Source organism: Meriones unguiculatus, chromosome 17, assembly GCF_030254825.1.
Source record: "Meriones unguiculatus strain TT.TT164.6M chromosome 17, Bangor_MerUng_6.1, whole genome shotgun sequence".
NCBI lineage: Eukaryota > Metazoa > Chordata > Mammalia > Rodentia > Muridae > Meriones > Meriones unguiculatus.
In genome coordinates this window covers 21,973,391-21,995,594 of record NC_083364.1, presented here as the reverse complement: position 1 = coordinate 21,995,594, position 22,204 = coordinate 21,973,391, and the positions used below count along the sequence as shown (strand labels likewise).

General features: G+C 41.2%; 1 protein-coding gene across 1 annotated transcript in view; it reads right to left on the bottom strand.

The window, feature by feature from the left end:
* The window catches only part of LOC110553811 (sperm-associated antigen 6), a 62,865-nt gene that overhangs the window by 9,537 nt on the left and 31,124 nt on the right, over positions 1–22,204 (bottom strand). Inside the window, exons 7-10 of the mRNA XM_021645958.2 lie at positions 21,291–21,443; positions 18,322–18,513; positions 11,642–11,758; positions 8,321–8,466 (exon numbers count right to left, since the gene is read on the bottom strand). Coding sequence (XP_021501633.1) covers positions 8,321–8,466; positions 11,642–11,758; positions 18,322–18,513; positions 21,291–21,443 — 608 coding nt within the window. The remainder of the gene's footprint in view (positions 1–8,320; positions 8,467–11,641; positions 11,759–18,321; positions 18,514–21,290; positions 21,444–22,204) is intronic.

Here is a 22,204-nt window from a genome sequence, read left to right as displayed (position 1 = left end):
AGCACAGAATTCGACCAGACTTTCAAAGAAGAACTAATACCAATACTACTCAAACTATTCCATGAAATAGAAATAGAAGGAACATTGCCAAACTCATCCACAGTCACCCTGATACCTAAACTACACAAAGACCCAACAAAGAAAGAGAATTTCAGATCAATCTCTCTTATGAACATTGATGCAAAAATACTCAACAAAATACTTGCAAATCAAATCCAGAAACGCATCAAAAATATCCACCACAATCAAGTAGGCTTCATCCCAGAAATGTATATTGCCTTTATTGTATTTAGGTATGTGCCTTGAATTCCTGATCTCTCCAAGACCTTAAACATGAAGGGGTGCTAGATTTTGTCAGAGGCCTTTCAATATCTAAGGAGATGATCATGTGGTTTAGCTAAACTGAGAATTCACAACAGAAGAATATCAAATGTCTTAAAGGACATTAAGAACATCAAGGACATTAAAGAAATGCTTAATGTCCTTAGTCATCAGAGAAATGCACATCAAAACAAATCTGAGACTCCATTTTACACCAATCAGAATAGCTAAGGTCAAAAACTCAAGTGACAACACATGCTGGAGAGGATGTGGAGAGTGCAAACTTATAAAACCTCGCTGGAAATCAATCTGGCGCTTTCTCAGAAAATTGGGAATAGTTCTACCTCATGACCCAGCTATACCACTCCTGGGCATATACCCAAAAAGATGCTCCACTATCATACAAGGACATTTGCTCAACTATGTTCATAGTGGCTTTATTCATAATAGCCAGAACCTGGAAACAACCCAGATGCGCCTCAACTGAGGAATGGATTCAGAAACTGTGGTACATTTACAGAATGGAATACTACTCAGCTATTAAAAACAAAGAAATCACGAAATTTGCAGGCAGATGGATAAAACTAGAAAAGATGATCCTAAATGAGGTAACCCAGACCCAGAAAGACTATGTACTCACTTATAAGTGGATATTGGACCTATAGTACAGGATAATCATACTATAATCCACAGAGCCACAGAAGCTAAGTAACAAAGAGGGCCCGAGGGAGGGTGCTGGAATGTCGCTCAGAAGCGAAAATAAAACAGACAGCAGGAGTGGATGGAGAGAGGGAACTGGGCAAGAGATGGAATGCAGAGGGAAACAAGGGTGGGGATCAGATGTGGGGAGAATGGGTGTGGGAAGTGAGAGGGCTGGGAACAAGAAGGGAAACTGAGGGGGACATTTCTTTGCCAAGTTGGAGGCCTGTGACAGGGTAGGCTCCTGGGAGGGTATGGGTGTGACTCTAGCTGAGATTCCTAACAGGGGGGAAGAACATGAAGACTGAAGTGACCACCTCCTAGCCAGGCAGCGTTAGTGGAAGGAGGGAAACAACAACCCACCAATAAAACCTGTGATCCAAAAAGTACCCTGCCTACAAGAAGAGCAGGGATGAAGGGGGAACAAAGATTGAGGGGAGGTCCAATCAATAACTGGCCCAACCTGAGACCCACCCCAAGGTAGAGAGCCAGCCCCTGACACTAATAATGATACTCTGCTATGCTTTCAGACAGGAGTCTAACTTGACTGTCATATGGGAGGCTCCAGCCAGCAGAGGATCGAGACAGATGGAGGGGATTGTCGCCAAGCATGGGGCAGAACTCTGGGGGTCCTGTGGAAGTGTTGGGGGGAAGATGGAAGGACCAGAGGGGACAGGAACCTCACAAGAAGACCAACAGAGACAACTAACCTAGTCCCATGGTGGCTTTCAGGGACTGAGACATCAACTAAGGAGCATGCGTGATCTGGACCTAGGCCCCTGCACACATGTAGCCAATAGGCAGCTTGGCTTTCATACGGGGAGCCCAGCGGGGAGGGGCTGTTTCTAACATGGACTCTATTGCCTGCTTTTGGATCACTTCCCCCTGGCAACACTGCCTTGCCTGCCCTTAAGGGATGAAGATATGCTCAGTCCTGATGTGACTTGATGTGTGGGGATGGTTGACATGAGGGGAGGGAGGCTCCCCTTTTCTGGGTGGGAAAGGGGGAGGGCAGAAGGGGGAAGGAGGGGAAGTGGAAGGAATGCAGAGAAGGGGAGGGAGGGGCACCCTCGGGGTATAAGGTAAATAAACTAATATAAAATATTTTAGCGATTTTAGTAAAAAAAAAAAAAAAGGATAGCTCTATCAAAGAAAATGTTAATCTAAACATCTAGGAAATCTGGGAAGCTAAAAAAGTGCCAATTCTATAAATAATAGAGATAGAGGCAGCAGAAAAACCCAGGTTAAAGGCACAGAAAATATTTTCAACAAAACTTAGAATAAGATTTCCCCAACCTAAGGAAGGAGGTGCCTATCAAGTCCAAGAAGCATATATAACTCTAAACAGACAGACCAGAGAAGGAATTCTCCACGACACATAACGATCAAAGCAGGAAATGCACAGAACAACAAAACGATATTAAAAGCTACAGGAGAACAAGTCATCATCTGAAAAAGACATCTAAAATATGTAAGGAACTAAGAGAACTAAGCATCAAGAAAACAAGCAACCCAGCTAAAAATGGGACAGAGAACTAATCAGAGAGCCCTCAAAAGATGAAACACAAATGGCTGAGAAATACAAAATAGATGTGCAAAATTTTACCTATCAGGGAAATACAAATTAAAACTACTTTGAAAGTCATCTTATACCAGCCAGAATGGCCAAGATCAAGAAAACAAAGGACATCTCATGATTATGAGGAGTGTGAGCTTATACAGTTACTAAAGAGATCAGCATGGTGGTTCCTCGGGAGGGTGATGTCCCACCGGAAAGCTCGGGCCTGTAGTCAAAAGACTGTACATGCTGCCACAGAGACACTTGAGCGTCCATGTCCGATTGCTGTTCTGTTTAACAGCTAGGAACTGAAAACAGCCGGCTGTTCATCAAATGATGACAGATGGCGAAAATCCGTCACATTTACACAGTGGAATGTTATTCATTTGTTATAAAAATGAAATCAGAAAATCTGCAGGTAAATTGATGGAGCTAAAAAAAATTGTCCTGAGTGAGATGACCCAGAATCCAAAAGACAAACCTTGTATGATTATTTTTTCTTATGTGGACGTTAGCTTTTAAGCTGCTGATGGGTGTGTTACAATCCATAAAACCACAGAGGTTCATTACCTGCGCTGACACCCTGTTGGTTAGTCTTGACAGACTTTTGCTTATTTGGATTTCTATTTTTTTCCTGGATTTGAGGGAGTTTTTTTGTGTTTATTGTTTTGTGTTTGTTTGTTTATTTAAAGAGAGTAAAACCATAAAGTTGGGTGCTTGGGAGGTGTGGAGAATCTGGGAGGAATGAGGGGAAGGGAAAAGGGTGATCAAACTATATTGTATAAAAATTAGTTTTAGTTTAAAAAAGTATCATGGATGTAAATTATAGAACTATATACTACAGATAGTTTGTTTCTCCTAGTGTTTTAAATAATATAAATATTTTCACACCTTAAAATTAACTAAAAGGGGACACAAGGAAAAATTTTTTCAGTTTAAGCATAATTTTCTCTTATCTGATTTAGGTCTTTAAATATTTACATGTTTTCAGTGTTTAAACAAATAATGAGGTGTATTATATTAAAATCAAGATTGTAATATACTTCCATGGAGACATCTCTTGTGATATACACAGTAAAGTCTTTTGGATCAGCTCATTTATTCCTAATTATTATATAGATAGGTAAAGTCTGTCTGAATATAAGCAAACATATGAGCATTTCTTTATGATATACTTACAGAAATAAGAAGTATTGAATCCCTGTATTTATTTAATTATCTTTCACCATTTATACACCAATGGACAAAATTAAGCATTTTCTTTACGACAAATGTATCTAATTGATTTGGTAAAATCTCTATTACCAAAGAGATGTTTGTATAGAAATTTTCTATACTTTTTCATAGCCCTGCACCACTTTTATTAAGGCTTATAAAAATTCTAGATTCTTTAAAAATACTATAAATTTTACTGCTGTAACCTCATCCCTTTTAGTCCCTCTGTCACCTACTTATTTACATATGTAGATAATGGATATATTTACTATGTGGTTATAATGTTTGTTCTGAGGGCTATGTTAGTAATTAAGATGAGAATAAAAGAACCGCTTTTGCTTTGGGTAGAGCTGTCAAGAAAGCAGGAGTATCTGGCAAATTGCTGCCACCAAAACCACTCTAGCAAGGACATTTGCTCAACTATGTTCACAGCAGCTTTATTCATAAGAGCCAGAATCTGGAAACAACCCAGATGCCCCTCAACGGAGGAATGGATACAGAAACTGTGGTACATTTACAAAGTGGGATACTACTCAGCAATTAAGAACAAGGAAATCATGAAATTTGCAGGCACATGGATGGAACTAGAAAAGATCATCCTGAGTGAGGTATACCAGAAGCAGAAGGACACACATGGTACATACTCACTTGTAAGTGGATACTAAATATATAATATAGGATAAACATACTAAAATCTATAGTTCTAAAGAAGCTAAAACAACCAGGAGTACCCCAGGGAAGATGTTTAATCCCCATTCAGAAAGGCAAACAGGATAGACATCGGAAGTGGGAAAAGACAGGGAACAGAACAGGAGCCTTCCACAGGGGACCTCTGAAAGACTCTATCCATCTATCAAAGCAGATGCTAACACTCATAGCCAAACCTTGAGCAGAGTGTAGGGAATCTTATGGAAACAGGGGGAGATAAAAAGACCTGGAGGGGACAGGAGCTCCACAAGGAGACCAACAGAGCCAAAAAATCTGGGTCCTGCAGAGACCAATACTCCAACCAAGAACCATGCATGGAGAGGACCTAGACACCCTGCTCAGATGCAGCCCATAGGCAGCTCAGTTTCCAAGAGGTTCCCTAGTAAGGAGAGCAGTGGCTTGTCTCTGACATGAACTCTCTGATCACCTCCCCCTGAGTGGGGGAGGGGGGGAGCAGCTTTACCAGGCTACAGAGGAAAACAATGTAGCCAGTCCTGATGAGACCTGATAGGCTAGGGTCAGACAGAAGAGGAGGAGGACCTCCCTTAACAGTGGACTAGGGGAGGGACATAGGAGAAGAGGGAGGGAGGGTGGATCCAGTAGGAGATGAGGGAGGGGGCTACAGCTGGGATAAAAGCTGAATAAATTGTAATAAATAATAAAGAAAAAAGAAAGAAAAACAAAACAAAACACCATAGCTTATGGATTTACTGTTATTCAATAAATCCTGACATTATAGAAAGACAAAAATACATACATACATATGTACATATATATATATGTAACAACAAATATATGTCTATTGAGTGAAGTTACAACACATGGTAATATCTCTCCTCCAGAACCATAGACTACCTAACAAAAACGTCAATGCCAGAAATGGGAAAATGCCCGTGGAGCTGTTAACTAGAGTAGCCCAAAAGACTCCCAAAATAATATAGGATTTTGTCATTGTCCTTCCTTGCCTTCCAGAACTTGAAGAAATGACCCTATTTTTGAAGACACCACAAATTTTGGAGAAGGAAATTAGTTGGAGCTGACCTTGAAGCCTCCTTTCTGAGAACTAGGACTGCTAGTATCTGAAGATGCTATGCAATTTGCCAAGGGAGAAAAAAAAACAACACATCAATAATCAACAATGTAAAATGTCCCTGAAATTGCAATGGTGGCTCTCATAACTTGGGGTTAACGAACAACAGTCTAATTGAACATCTACTAAATCGAATGGAAATCACACCTAGTACCATACACTAACCACCTGTGGCTGTCGAGGTCACACACTCTAGAGGAGAACCCACTACAATAATCTTTCCAAATCAGTATGCTCTCTAGCCGCATTCTAAACACTTCTCCTTTTCCTTCATAGGTATAGATCTCATCCTTCGTCAAAAAGCTTCTTTTGCAACAGATAGAGAGCATTACAGAAATCCACAACTGGTCAAAATGCAGAGCACAACTGACCATGGGTTGGCCAACTACAACAGATAGCTCTACAAGGCAACCCCTTCATGTAAGACTTGGGAAACATCAGAAAAGAAGGCTTAGAGGACCAGTATGTAGTCTATGAGCTAGTGTCTTCTCTATATGACAAGGAAGTCATACCTATGAAATATCAAAAATATGGTACCTTAAATAATAATAATGACAACACAGTTGACATTGCACCATGGATGGGGCAACTTTCACGAGGGTCTGCTCCTCCATGAAAAGACAGGTAACTAAGGACTACTAAGAGTCAGTCTTCTCTAGGAATGTGTCCCTTAATGCAGTGTCTAATCCCAAAATGTCAGCCCTAAAAATACATACTTACAACCAACACTAAGTATACTCAGTCGGCCGTGTGTGTGTGTGTGTGTGTGTGTGTGTGTGTGCACGCGTGTATGTGCGTGCATGTATGTGCGCATGTGATAAGCATGTAATTAAAGATGAGGTTACATATGTGAGAGGGAGTAGGAGAAGCAGGAGAGGAGTTGGAGGAGGTAGAAATGATATAAAATGATATATAGAACTCGTGTTTAAAATCCTCAAAAAGGTAAAAGATTGCAGGGACTGTCTCTGACATGAACTCATGGGCTGGCTCTCTGATCACCTCCCCCTGAGGGAGGAGCAGCCTTACCAGGCCACAGAGGAAGACAATGCAGCCAGTCCTGATGAGACCTGATAGGCTAGGGTCAGATGGAAGGGGAGGAGGACCTCCTCTATCAGTGGATTGGGAGAGGGGCATAAGGGGAGAAGAGGAAGGGAGGGCAGGATTGGGAAGAGATGAGGGAGGGGCTACAGCAGGGATACAACGTGAATAAATTGTAACAAATAAATAAATAAATAAATATTGAAAAATTACAATAGTGCTTTCACAAAGCACTAAAATTAAATTCTGATATCACAGGTTTTTAAAAAAATTTCTCCTGGTCTCAATAAAAATATTTCTAAAAGAGGTAAAACACAAAGAGACCCTCAGGAAAGTCCCTTACCATTGTTCAATTCTAACAGGTCGTTCCATTTGAGACACCTTTAGCATGCGTTCATTTTTTTCATTTTTCTTTAATTCTGATTTTTGTTAGAAAACTGAACTGAAAGTTGTTTTAAATTTATACAACATTGAATTCTTCCTAATGAGATGTGCATTCCATGTGTAAAGATTAGTTTTAGCAGTATTTTCACAGTTCCCTCATTTAGCGGCTTCACATATATTTTACGCACACACCAAGGACCTTAGCTCACCGCAGGCACGGAGCCTTGGCTCTTACAGTCTTTCTGCCCCACTCTGTGGCGCTCCCTGAGTCTTCTCGGGGCCGCTCAATGGTTACGATCAGTGGTTACGAAAACTCCGGTTTCGGGGGATCTCGCTTTTCCTCCCAGCCTCTGTGGGCACTGGGCAAGCATGTGTGTGCCCACGCACACGCGGGCCAGCATACATGTAAAGTAAGAACTGTCTATGTTCTTATATATAAACTTAAAACTTTAGTTTATTGTCTGAAGACTTCTAAATAGTGCATTTTATCGCTTTATTTCCCTTAATTGATGACGTTTTGCCAGTGTGTGTCGTGCTGGGAAGGTTGGAGGGCGCTATGATATCCCCTAGAACGGGAGCTACCTGCAGCGGTTAGCCACTACGCAGGTAAGAGTGGCCAGGGCTCACCACCACTGAGTCATCTCTCCAGCTTCCGAACAAAGATAAATTTTAATTGTAAAGATTTTGCGCTTTTAATATGTTACTACATGTTAAAAAAACAAACAAACAACAACAACAACAGAAAATAGCTGCGCAGTGGCGCACGCCTTTAGTCCCAGCACTTGGGAGGCAGAGGCAGGTGGATCTCTGTGATTTCAAGACCGGGCACAGAGTGGGTTCCAGAACAGCCGAGGCTACACTAAGACAAAGCCTGTCACTGAGCAACAGCAACCAAATACAGAAAATAGTAACTATTAAATAGGAAAACAAATAAGTTACAGCTGTCATTTATATATAACGTGAGTTTCTAAATCTGGAATTTGTATTTTTTTTAATAATGATCTAGAAATTATAAACATGTTGTATTTTGCATGCTTCATGGTATTCGTCAAGACTTATTGTCAAAATTTAGTTACTTAAGTTATTCCATTCTTCTGGGCAACTTTATTTCATTTAAGAGGCAATTAATGTATAATTGATCTGAGGCTTAAGCTCTACAAATCAACATACATAAAAGAGGCCAGAAAGAAGCTGTTTGTTGGCTGCAGTGGAATTTCAAAGTCCGCATATTTGCATACTCGATAGAAAGGCTGCGTTTGAGAATGGAAGACACTGTAACACCGAACTTCTCAGCCCCTCCTCCTCACCTTACGATTTCCTCTGGGTAGCAATTGTTGATGCTGTTGATGTACTCCTGCAGGAGGGAGCCGGGCTCTGCCTTTATCTCCTGGACTTTTTTAAGTCCGCCACTTGTCACGAAAAGGCGCCGGGCTTTGCTGTCGTGTGGCAGCACCTTGAAAGGCAAGCGCACAAAACGTCATCTCTTCTCTCCCACCTTAGAGTTTTACTACTAAAATCACTTGGTAGAGGATTTATTTTCAGTGTGGCCAGAACATAGAAAGCCAAATCTTCTGGTAACTGGAAGTCAACTAGACTCTTTTGAAAAGTATATTAACTTTTCGTGTTGTAAAAAAAAAAATGGAATAAGGCTTGGTATATATGAGCAAAGTCAATGTTGCTGCTCATACCAGAAGCCTGAACCCCTCTGTGACATAAAAGGCAAGCTCCTTAACAAGGCAGAAAGGCTCCATTCTACCCATCTCCTGAATATTTCTCCAGGCTCCTTACCAGGCAGTCTTCAACTGAAGCTGTGTTTCGGGAACTAAGAGCACAAATACTGTGGCACTGTTTGTCTTTGCCCATGCTGTTCCTTCTCTCTAGAATGCCTTTTCGCCACCCAGAAACCTCCCCACTTGCCTGATTAATTCCTACTCATTGTGGTAGTAACTTAAAGAAAACACTGGCTGGTATAATGGCAGTATACAATGCACAGGCTAGAAGAGCATGGGCCAGCGTGACTAGGAATTTGAGGCCAGCTGAGTCTACACAGTGACTCTAAACTAAAAAAAAAAAAAAAAAAAAAGCCAAGGTCTAGGAGATAGAGTTCAGCGGCAGAGCAAGTCCCTAGGTTTGATCCTCAGAGGGGGAGGGGAGAAAGGAGGGGAAGGAAAGGAGGAGAGAAGGAGGGGGAAAAGACACGGGGGGGGGGGGAGCCTTTAAGGAACTATTCATCTGCTGGCAGCAAATATTCTCAAAGACACATGGAGAAGAGATATAATACTATAAGGTAGTGTCTTCAGCTCTCACTCGACTTTGGTGGTCCAACTTCTACATATTCTACAGATTTTTCTCTTTTCTATTTATTTTTTTCATATATTTCGATCGTTTCCTCTTCCCCACTCCTGCCAGATCCTCCCCACATCCCTACTCATCCAACTTTCTCTCTCCCTTCCCCCCCCCAACTCTGTAACACAAAAACACAAAACTCACTTCTCAGCACATCTTTCTCATCGACCTAAACATTAATGTCAGGAGTTCTGCCCTAGAGCTAACGTCTATGGTTAACCCACTCATCCCTACTGCTCTTTCTCGGGGGACTAGATTAGCCAGCCACTTCCTGTTTCGTGCCCAGAAAACATGAAAGTGAAAAATGGATCAACTTTCTCCATTTAAAAATGTAGCACTCTAGGTGCGACGTGCGGAACTTGGGCTGTCACATCACCGAGGGGAAAAGAACATAGTTTTCTTGAACCAACCAAGACAGAACAAGGTGTCTGATACTAGAACCTTATTCAGAGGTGGGGCTTCATCTCAGGGAAACCTTGTTTACAGTAGCAGCAACGCTTAAAGGTCAGCTAAGCAAAGAACGGAAAGCTTCCGGTAACCTGGCTTTTAGATGAATACCTTGAAGGGAGCCATTAGCACATTTAGGAGGCTGCGGCAGAAGGATCAGGAATAAGTTCCAGTCCAGTTGGAGCTACACACTGAGACCTTGTTTTTGTTCATTAGTTGCAGGAATACAGTATGCATTATACAGGAAACAGAAGACTCCCATTTGTGTGGCTCTGTAAGATTATCCTAATGAATATGTCTTCTTCTATTATTAGTCCAAATAGCAATTGCCTTGCCCACAAAAATTTTTTAAAAATTTTGTTTGTTTGAAACAGTGTTACAACTATGTAGCCCTGGCTGGCCTGGAACTTACTATGTAGAACAGGCTGCGCTTGAACTCACAGAGATCAGCCTGCCTCTGCTTCTCGAGGGCTGGGATGAAAGTGTTGCCGCCATGATAGGTGTGAATATTTTTATTTCTTTAAAACAATATTCGGTTATTTTTGGTTTGATATTTTTAGTTGTTTAATATGTGTCTTGAGCTAAAATCAATTCTTAGTATACACCATCTCATTTAATATTTATGTAAAACAACACTTACTATTCCCCCCTTACATGTAACCAGTCTAAGGTTTTGGAAGGTCAAGACTTTGCCAAAGACTTAGGATGTAGTGGGGGTTACAGTTCAGTGGTAAAGCATATGTCTGGCATACGTGAGATGGGCACCGTGCCGAGCACCAAACAATAACTTCCAATCCCACACAAAAGCACTGCAGCTGGTAACTTATAAAAAAATGTTGGGCTCTTTTTTTTTTTTGCGTCAAATATATACAATATAGTCTCTGGAACCAAACACTATGTCTGACCAATTATGGTCAGCCCGTGGCAGCCCACATTTCTCAGCTTAACATTTCTATCTCACTATCATTTGCTTACTGTGAGCATGCAATCGTCTAAGAAAATATGACAGCCACATTTGTTAATTTTTTTCATAAAGCTGTGAATATTCGGGGCTAGGGAGATGGCCCAGCAGTTAAAGGCACTGGTTCTTTCAGAGTTTGAACTGAAACATTTTAAAATACATAAATAGGAATAAATGACCAACAGACTCTGTAGTAAAGTGCATAGAGTTTCTGAAAAAATGTATCAGGGGCTCAAAATTTTCTTCTTCCTTTTTTTTTTTTGTAATAAAGATCTTTGCTAAAATAATGTCTAATTTAAAAAAAAAAAATCTTTGCTGAGGTCCTAGATGTCTGAGATTAGACGACACCGGGAGAGATGAAAAATATTTATCAACGCAAAGTAAGAGTGTTGGGGGAGGTGAATTGCCTCTTTAAACGTCTCTGTCATTGCCATTATTATTATTGTCATCGCTGTGTGTGAACACGGACGCGCACAGGTAGGGAACACGTGCGGAAGGCAGAGAACAGTTTCTCAGCTCCTGTCCAGCTGCCACGGGTCCCGACCATACAGCTCGGGCTTCTGTGGCAAGCACTTTCATCTCTTGAGCCATCTTGCCAGCCCAACTGTGATATGTTATGTGTCGATAGACCAGTGACTTCCTGAGAACGATTTTTTAGAAGCGGTCTAGAGGTTAGATGGGAAATGCGGAGAAGGAAAAAGAGCGAGTTCTAGTTGTCTGTGAGTGTTAACCTGTGTATCTGGGTTAACTTACTGGTAGGGGTTGAGAATGAAGTAGGAAAGGCCAAGGACCAGCTTAGAGGAGAAAGCAGGACAGCAACAACTTGACGGCTGGCTTTCGTTTCCTTTTCTTCCCTGCAGGTTACATGTCTTACCTTACTGAACTGCCCGACAACGTGCTTCAGGATGTTGGGAGGAGCATCGTACAGGAACGGCTCAAGGGCTGGGAGGTAGGTGCACTTTTGAAGGATATTCTTTATGGCTTTTTTACTCTGTTGAGATACAGAGCAAAATGCAGATAAAGGCTTAACAATTCCTAGCCTATGTTGCTAGATTTGAAAACTAAACCAGTTTACTGAGCTAATCTGCAATTGTTACATTTTTTAAAAACAGTTGTATAAAAAACTGTTTTTGCCATGTGGTGGTGTACGCCTTGAATCCCAGAACTTGGGAGGCAGAAGCAAGTGGCCAGCCTGCTCTACAGAGAAAGTTCCAGGACAGCCAGGGCTACACAGGGAAACCCTTTTGACTGGCTTTTATCATAGAATACCTTGACAGTTAGCTTCATGTTAAACTTTAAAACATTAAGTGAATTGTTACGTTCTTAAAATAGCTGTAAGAAAGTTAAAATTATAAAGCATAAATTCAATTTTACTACCCTTTATCTGAGAGAAAAATGCTCAATTTGAGAATATTCTTCTAGATTTAAAAAAAAAAATGTCATGAAGGGGCTGGAGGATGCCTCAGTGATTAAGCGCACTGGCTGCTCTTCCAGAGGTCCTGGGTTCAATTCCCAGGACCTACGTGGTGTCTCACAGCCATCTATGATAGGATCTTCTGGTGTGCGGGCAGAACATTCATACGTAACCAAACTTTCGAGGTGGTGAGTCCCTTTTTCCCAGGCTCTATCAATAACAACAGTTCAGAGGTAAAGAATAGGAAAACACGAGCCTGCTTCCTTGACTGACGGCTTATAAGTCGTGTATTGTATAGAAACAGTACAGGTAGCTACAGCTGAGGTGAGTCAATGATTACAGTAGTTTCATAAGTCTAGGGAATTTGAGAAAGTATCTCGGCCATCAATTGGCTATACTGGCTGTCCATCAGGACCCCAGCATCTTCCTGCCTCCTCCTTCCAGCACAAAGAGTATGACTGCCCAATCACGGGCTTTTACACAGGGGCTGGAGACCTGAACTCAGATCCTCATGCTTGGGCAGCAAGTACTCTCCACACTGGGGTATCTCTGCAGTCCACATGTATCTATTTATGAAATCAAGACATTTAATAATTTTGCTGTAGTTTATCTACAATAATTTCACTGGTAATTACTGGTAAATTTAGACACTAGTGCAACCACACCCAAATCTAATTTTAGGATATTTTCATCATCCCCCAAAGAACCTCAACATATTTATAGTCCATACTCCCACCTGCCTCTCCCTATCTCCAGGCATCTACTCACCTACTTTCTGTCTCTATAAATGTCTTTTCTAGGTAATTCATGAGGGTTAAAACATCTACGTGTGTGAAATTTCCACGTACCTCACCACACTCCATATTACAGTGTTTCTTTTCGTTGTGTACTAGAATTCCAACATGTGCGTTTACCACATTTTCTTCTTCCAGTCGATGGAAGAACAACTGTTTCCATCTTTGCTGGTATGAATATTGCTACTATCAATATATTAAAAAAATATTTTTATTTCTCCGGGCAGAGACATGTGAGTGGAGTTACTGGATGATTTCTCTAGTGACCGATGATACTGAACGTCACTGCGTGTGCTAATTGGACATCTGCCTATGATTGGTGAAGTGCCCCATCATGTTTTGGCCTATTGTCTGTCTGGATAGACTATTAAAAGCTCCTTTCACATTTTGAATATGAACTCTTTCCAGAATAGATAACTTGTAGAGATCTCTGCCCTCCAGAAGATCCTGGAGGACTATAGTCTGAGTTCTAAAATAACAGGACTGCCAATATAAACTACTGTGTCCATCAAAACTATCAGCCATTGTTGAGAGAAAAAGAAAATGTATCTGTGACCCAAAAAGTCTAACAGAATTCACATCCAGCAAATCAACCCTAAACAATCTACTGGAAGCAGTGCTTTAGATGGAAAGAGAAGTAAGCACAGCCAAGAGACCACAGAAAGATAACAAGCCTCAGTGACTGAACAAAAGGTAACAATGAAAAAACAAAGACAGCGACAAGCATCAACAAGGTGGCTGCAATCAAGGCATAACTTTAAATTATAATTGTAAATGTTAATGACCACAATTGTACAATCAAAACACACCAGTTGGCTGAATGGATTGAAAAAGAAAATCTATTCATCTGTTGAGGGACATCTAGGTTGATTCCATTTCCAGGCTAGTGTGATCATGGCAGCTATAAACTTTGTGGAGCAACTATCTGTGGAGTGGGCTGTCAAGTGTGGTGGGTGCATGCAGCAGACTAATAGTCAGCTGTAAAGAAAAATGAAACCATGGAGATTTTCAGATAGACAGACTTGGAAGATTATATTGAGGTAACACACCCCCATAGAAAAAAAAGTGTTCTCTCCCACCAGAGGTTCTTAGCTCCAGATCTTCAGATGTGCACATAAAACAGGGCTTAGACACAGAAACTAGGAAAGTGTAAAGGGTCCATTGCAGCAGAGGGAAAGGATGGAGAGGGGAATGACAGGGCACAGGGGATATGAAGCAGGAAATGGGGAGGTCTCCAACTGGGGAGAATGAAAAGAGGTCAGCAGAAAGAGGAGGGACAAGAGACCAATAAAACCAAGGCTGTTTGATAAAACCAAAAAGAACCTTATTTTTATATTTACCCAAAATTATACACAATATACGTGTATGCACACACACACACACACACACACACACACACACCCCTACCTTAAAGGAAGTTAAGCAAGTTGGGCTGACAATGCTCTCCACAAAAAAACACAGACTAGTAAGAACCCCAGTAACATGGATAAGAAACCTCCTTTCAAATGGTTGGTGAGAGTAGTCTCAGTGACTCCCAAAACAATAAAGACTACTGATGTAGCCCTTGGTTGCCTCTCAGGGGCTTAAGGGTGGGCTCCTATTGCTGAAGACACAGATATTTTCACAGGACCCGAATACAGAGTTCTTAAAAGAAGAAATAAAACAGCTAAGAAATATTTCAAAAACTGTTCATCATTTTTTTTAATCATTTAGGGAAATGCAAATCCAAACAACACTTGGAGGTCATCCTACCCTAATCAGACTATCAAAGATCAACAAACAAACAACAACCAGTTCTGGAGTAGATATGGCAAAAGGGAACCTTCCCCCACCATTGCTGGAATCGCAGACTTGTGGAGCAGCTCTGATAATTGGTGTGGAGAACTCTCACAACGCTGAAAACAAATCTATCCTACGACCCAGCTAAACCACTCCTGGGCCTATGTCCGAAGGATCTGACACCCTATTGCACGGATACTTGTTCGGTCATGTTCATTGTTGCTCTGTTCACAATAGCTAGGAAATGGAAATGATCTAAATGCCCTTCAAGCGACAGGTGAATAATGAAAATGTGGTACATACATACAATGAAATGCAATTTAGTTATAGAGAAGAATTAAAATTTCAGATAAATGGATAGAACTGGAAAATTAATCCCAGCACTTAGGGAGGCAGAGGCAGGTGGATTACTGTGAGTTTGAGGCCAGCCTGGTTTACAAAAGCAAGTCCAGGGCAGCCACGGCTACACAGAGAAACTCTGTCTTGAAAAAAAAAACTAAAAAATTAGTATTTTTATTAATATAATATTATTGAGTGACATGCCCAGGCCCAGGTTTAATCTATCACTGTACCCCTACTAGTATTGGAACTTTTTGGAACTGTGTGTGCCTGTGTTCTGGTATCCTCCATCCCCTCTAGCTTTTACAGTCTTTCTGCCTCCTCTTCCAAGAGGTTTCCTGAGCTCAGAGAGGAGGGGTTTGATAGAGACCTCCAATTTAGAGTCCCTCTCCATGTAATATCTAGCTGTGGGTCTCTCCATCCATTCCCATCTGCCGCCAGAGGGAGCCTCTCTGATAGTGACTCTATGAGGCCCTGATCTGAGTATAGCAGAACATCATTAGAAATCATCTTACTGATTTTATTTAGACCGGTAGATTTTGGTTTTACCCTAGCTCTATGATCTATCTAGTCTCTGGTTCTTGGTTACCCAAGTAGGGTCAGGTATGAGTTCCTTCTCATGGTGTGGGCCTTAGGTCAAACCATACATTGGTTGATTACTCACACAAGTTCTGTACCACCGTTGCCCTAGCAAATTTTGTAGGCAGGACAGATTGTAGGTAAACGGTTTTGTGGCTGGGCTGAGATTCACATTTCTCTTTCAGTACCCTACAAAGTACCTTCCCACACCAAAGAGTCAGTGGTGAGGGCTCTGTGGAGGCACCAGCTCAGCTTCTCCAACTTCAAAGAGTTGTGCGGGTGCTGTCTTCGGCAACAAGGCCCTGCTGTCAGTTTGTGAAGAGCAATCTGTTGTCTTAGCAGCAACCTAGGTTGTTTGGGGATTTCTATGGGACCCATTAGCCATCAAGCCAATTGAATGTAACCACCACTGAAAGCCCGGAGGCCTCAGCTGGCTGTTAAGAGACAGCTGCTTGTGTCTCCATGTCCCCCATCGCTAGGAGTCCTCATCACCTTCACAGATGCCAGGAAGTTTCCACTGTATTAGGTTTCCAAACCACCTCCCAAGTAATCCCCAATTCGAGCTCTCTTTCCCTGTACTCTCTCCTCACCAACTTGATTAAACCTGCTCCTGTTTCCACCTCCAGTCCAGTCATAAAATCTATTTTCCCATCCCTGTGTGTCCTGGACCCTTCCTCCTTACCTAGGCACTCTGTGTCTAAGGACGGAAATACAGAAGTTTAAAACTGATCCCTGGTGATACTTTCACATTCTGTACATATATTGAACACTATTTTAATTGCATGCTTTAAATGACTAAAATGGATAGTATAGGAATTATGTCTCAATAAAACTTCTAAAAAGGAAATAACTGTGAACACAATAGGTATTAATTAATATTAAATAGTCTAGAAATAGTACATAATAGGTACTACATAATATTCTATAAATAGTTTTGAAACTAACTAATCCAAATGTCAACCTAAGATAACACATTTAATATAGGCACCTCTAAATCAAAACAAATTTTAAAAAAAAAGACAATATTTTCTTAACAAATTTAGGTGAGCTTATCAGATTAAAAAAAAATACTTTAGTTTTTATTGAAGTGTTTAGAATAAGACAGGAGCAGACAGACAGTGACAACATGGAAAAATGCTACCAAGCTGCTCTCTGGTTCTCCCAGACGGGAACTGATTGGGGCTTTGGGAGTGTTTATAGAAGGTTATTGTGTTGGTTAGTTTTATGTCAACTTGACACAAGCTAACATCATCTGGGAAGAAGGAATCTTGATTGAGGAAAATGGCTCCATAGGACTGGCACGTCCATCAGGCATTTTCTTGATTAATGATTGATGTTGGAGAGCCCAGCCCATCGCGAGTGAGTGATGGTCCGCCTAGGCAGGGGGACCACAACTGTTTAAGAGAGCAGACTGAGAAAGCCATGAGAAGCAGGCCAGCAATCAGGGTTCTTTCTATCGTGGCTTCTACTTCAGTTCCTGCCTCTAAGCTTATGCCTTGAACTCTTTCCCTCAATGGGCTGAAATCCAGAATACATTAGCCAAATAAATCCTTTCTACCCTGAATTGGTCTTGGTCACCAATTGTTTTATCAAATCAATAGAAACTGTAACTAAAACAAGTGTCATGCCTTTGGGACAAAATGAACTCCAGCATGGCCTTATAATTTGGAAGCTGCCACAGAATGGCAAGTGAAAATACTACAAGGCAATACTTGATGATTGCAGATGCAGTTTTCCCCAGTGACGTAGTGTCAAATCAAGCAGAGTTGACCAAACTCCATTCTAAATCTGTAAAACAACAGTTAATATGGTTCAAGAGACTTTAGAAAAGGAAAAACAGAATGATGGAGTTCCTACAATAAGAGGATGTTCAGATGAGGAAGATTTTACACTGTTAAGATCAGGGTCCGGCAACAGTTCATTTCTCAGTTTGGTATCTAGAGAAGCAGGGGGAAGCAAATACTTACTTTGTATTAAATAAGCCACATTTGATAAACTAAAGCACCTTAGATAGGAGAGCTGGGCTCACGGGATGACTCAGTGAGTCAGGGTACTAACTCAGTGAGTCAGGGTACCTGGGACCCACAGTCTTGCAGGGACCCACATAGTGGAAGGGAGAGCCCCCACATGCTGTCCTCTGGCCTCCATATATACACCACGGTGCGCGCACGCATGCGCACGCACACACAATCAGAGAAACATAATAAAATTTTAATAAAAATATCCTGAAAATAATTCTTCAGAAAATATAAACAGAAGTATAGAATTTAAAACATTGATTTTTATAAACAACTTGACATCTGCAGAGAATGTTTTTTAAAACTCATAGCTGACCAATTTTTTTTAAAGTAATCTTAATTTTTCTGATAATTTTCCATTTTATTTTCAAGATAGGGTCTTGTGTAGCTCAGGCTGACCTTGGAATAACTATGTAGCCAAAGATGACTAAACTTTTTACCCTTCTTCCTCTGCCTCTGGTGTCCTAAGTTTATATTTAAATTTAATTTATATTTAAATTAGATTTATATATTTCTTGACTTAGAAAAACAATATTGTCCATTGGAAAATTAAAAGACTTCAAATCAGATATTAAAAATAAAAGCTAGTCATATGTACCAAATCTTCCCCAAATGAAGAGCAAGCACTCACTTTCACCTGCAGGTCCTCAGAGCTCTCCGGTGACATGTACAAAGAAAGCAGAACTGGCAGGGTGTTTGTGACGGCGACAGCCCTGGCGTGCTCTGGAGTGTGTCTTCCCAGCTGCCCTAAGGCCCAGGCGGCAGCAGCCTTAATGTGATCTTCTGGTTCTTCTGACAGGCAGATTGACAGCTGGGGCACGCCCTGCCAGAGACCCAAAGAGCAGGTGTTACATGTGACCTTGAGCAGACTTCAGGAATCTCCCCTGTCTCTCGGACATCAGAAGTCATTTTGGCCTTCACTCCTTTCTCTTAATGATTCAAGAAATGGGCCCATCACAAGGCCTGCCACTTAAGTGGACAAACGCCCTAGAACCAAACTATGAACTTTCGGTAGGTAACACGCTAACCTAACTATCCTCGGATCCCTATTAGCTTTTTCTCCCCAAACGGAGGGCCACTCAAAGGAATGTCCACACGCCAGGAAAAGCTAAATGCTACTGTGACCAAATAAAACTGCTTAGGAACGTAAAGCCTTTATTTTCCCTTGTTTAAAATGTTAACCAAGGATTGAAGATAGAGCCAAGAGCCCTTGCCTAGCGTACGAGGAACCCTGGGTTCAATATTCACCAACACACACACACACACACACACACACACACACACACACACACATTAATTTAATTATTACCAATTACAGTCAATCTGAGAACAACATTATTATGACAGACTAAAACTGTAATATATAACCAAGTTGGATATATCCTACTAATATCTTTCTTGAGGTAGCACATACTTAATAATTTTGGTCAGCTTAAGCACAGTTCTCCTCATCTGAACATGAATGGATACCTAAGCAGGAATGAATCCTTTTGTTAAAGTAGTAACACGGGTTTACATCTCGTATCTTAAGCATTAGCGTTAACTAGATAATAAAGACATAACCGGCTAGAACACCCCAAACGCATCACAGTGTATGTGCCTGAGGAAAACAAATCAAATCCTAACTCCAGACCCTTGGTAACTTTTATTTTATTTTATTTTATTTTTTTCTTATCAGTTACATTTTATTGACTCTGTTTCCCAGCTGGGTAAGCTTATTTTTTCCAATTTGATATTGTAGTAACTACCTCAAATTTAGTACAAAAAAAAAAAAAAGACCTTTCAGTATCAGAAGACCATGATACCAGGTAAAGGTAAGCTTATTAGGCATACTCTCTCCCCTTCCACCTTACTGGCTGTGGATCAATTTCCTGCCGTACTTTTTCATCTGCTCTTTTCCTGTGTCCACCAATACAAAAGCTCAGAGCAGCCTTCAGAGTGAAATGAAACTCTAGAAAGTCCGCACTACAGATGTCACAAGACTGAGGAAGAGGAGGAGAGGACCCAATCCATGGTCAGGCCCACTGGCTATCAATATAAGAGGACACAAAGAGTTCTAGAGTGCCATTAAATGTTAGGCATCATTTTCCCTCCCTTTTCCTTCTTCCAAACCTTCCCAGGTAACCCTCCTTGCTCCCTTTCAAATTCATGGCCTCTTTTTTTTCACTAATTGTTACGTGTGTGTGTGTGTGTGTGTGTGTGTGTGTGTGTGTGTGTGTTCCTAAATACATATATACAATCTTCCCACTTGGTATAATTTTACTCATATGAATACATTTTCAGGGCTGACTATTTGGCATTTGAAAATTGCTGTGAAGAAGGGAAAAAAGATGTCATTACATTATAATCTCAAAAAAACCAAAATAATAGTTTTTTTTTTTTTTTAATTTTAGACATTATCACTAAAACAAAGAGAAAGGCTACATTGCTTTATCTCAAACTACTGCCACCACTTTTATCTCCAGAAAACTGAAAAACCAAAGGAAGGACTGGTGGCAGCCATCCTTGCTGCCTGAGCTGCATGCCCAGGAGGCAACCAACTGCCACACTCTCAACACTCTCACTGTCCTTCCATGTGTACAGAGAAGCAGAACCCTTGTCATGTCCTTACAGGGACTGCCACTGCTCTAGTCACTCTAGCCTGCGATAACAGAAGAACAAAAACGAAAGAGCAGGATAGAAGGACAGAGCGTCTTTGTGGAACACCTGGAAGACAGCAATCCAAAGATGCTCTTCATTGTGATTAGCAGGAATGGCAAAGCACTCATGTTCCCGTTGAAGGAACTGCTGACCAGATGCCGTATGTGCTGTGAGTACACCACCTCTGGAGCACTCTTCAGAGATCAATACTTCTGCAGCAGCACACTTTGCGAGTGGCTACTACGGTCCCAGGCTGCACCACAGCATGAGTTTACACCAAGTCACAGATTCTTATAAACCCAAAGCAATGAAACAGGGGCACAAACCCGCTCCCTGCTGCATGTATGTGCAGACAGCCTGTACCCTCAGGAGGAGAAAGCTGTCCCCATATCTAAGAGACAGGAAAGGGAGAAATACAGGAAATACAGGAAAGGGAGGCCACTGAGAACAGAGAAAATGGTTAATTGTCAAGTCATTTATAATGGGGTTTGTTTGTTTTGTCTTGTGGAGACCCAACTGACTTGGAACTCATGAGATCCACTCAGCTCCCAAGTGCTAGGATTAATGGCATGTGCCACAACCCAACTATGACAGTTTTTAACCACAGTTGCTTGGCATGTTTGTAAATATGCAAATTAGTCCTTTAATATATGTACACTTAACAGATAAATTTTATATAACAGTAATACTTAAAGGTGGTAATAATTATTGATAGCAGACACTGAGTAAAACAACATTTTCTGGGATCCCAACCTTTTTTCAAGTTCACTCTAGGAGACATAACAACAAGCTCTGAATTCAATAGTGAAACGACTGAAAAAAATGGGTCGTTTTGTTTTTTTTTTTTTTGCTCTGTTCCGTTATATTTTCTCTTCTGATGAAGACACCAGCTTACGGTCCTACGATAACGGTGGTCTTACAAACAGCCGACCGCTCGGCAGGGGTGGGACAGACACAGACCTTGGAGATGATCACGGCCATGGCCAGGTTCTCGGAATGAGCGGCCACGTAACCCAGCATCATGATGCCAGGCAGCCTGACGTTTCCTTTGCAGGATCCGATGCAGTCGATCACTGCGGCCACGCCCCCGGCGTTAACAATCAGTTGTGAAAGCTAAGGGGAAAACAAAGACAAAAGGCTCGGGTGATCTTTAAGGGCAGCTTGACCACACTTTACTTAGGATTAAAAAACAACTGATAACACTCTTGCTGTTTTACAGATACATTCACTAGGAGGAATCTTATTCTGTAGTTCAATTTTCTTGACATCAGTAGGAGAAGCTCTATCCCTTTTTACAATGGATGTTAGAATCCTTCACTAAGTGCAGAGGCAGTAAGTGCAGAGCTGGCTTATAACTAGCTAATTACTCAGCTTATATTAACCACTGAACGCTCAGACACTCGGAATAGTCTAACCTACTTGCCTCTTTGCTGCCAATGACTACAAAGCTGAAGTATTTCAATTACAGAAAATCCCATAAAGATAAATGAAACACAAGGACTAACATACACTAAAATTAACACATACACAAAGGATAAAACTTCGGAATCAACCCAAGCTTTATGGGTTGTTGTTTTTTTTCCACATGTAAATCAACAGTACTGATACTGGGCCAAGGGATCTTTATGGCCTGAATTGACCCAGAAATGTAACACATCATTCCATTGCTCCTAGCTGACACAAAACGTTGAGGATGACGGAAGCCCACAGTCCTACAACTGGAAACGGAAAGCTGTAGGTCACTAGAAACTGGATTTAAAACTCCAACCAGATTAATAGGATTCAATGGCTCTCAAGGGAAGGAAATTCTGTGCCCTACAGAGCATTTAGCAATGTACAGAGTTACTTTTTGATTGCCACCACTTGGGAGAGAG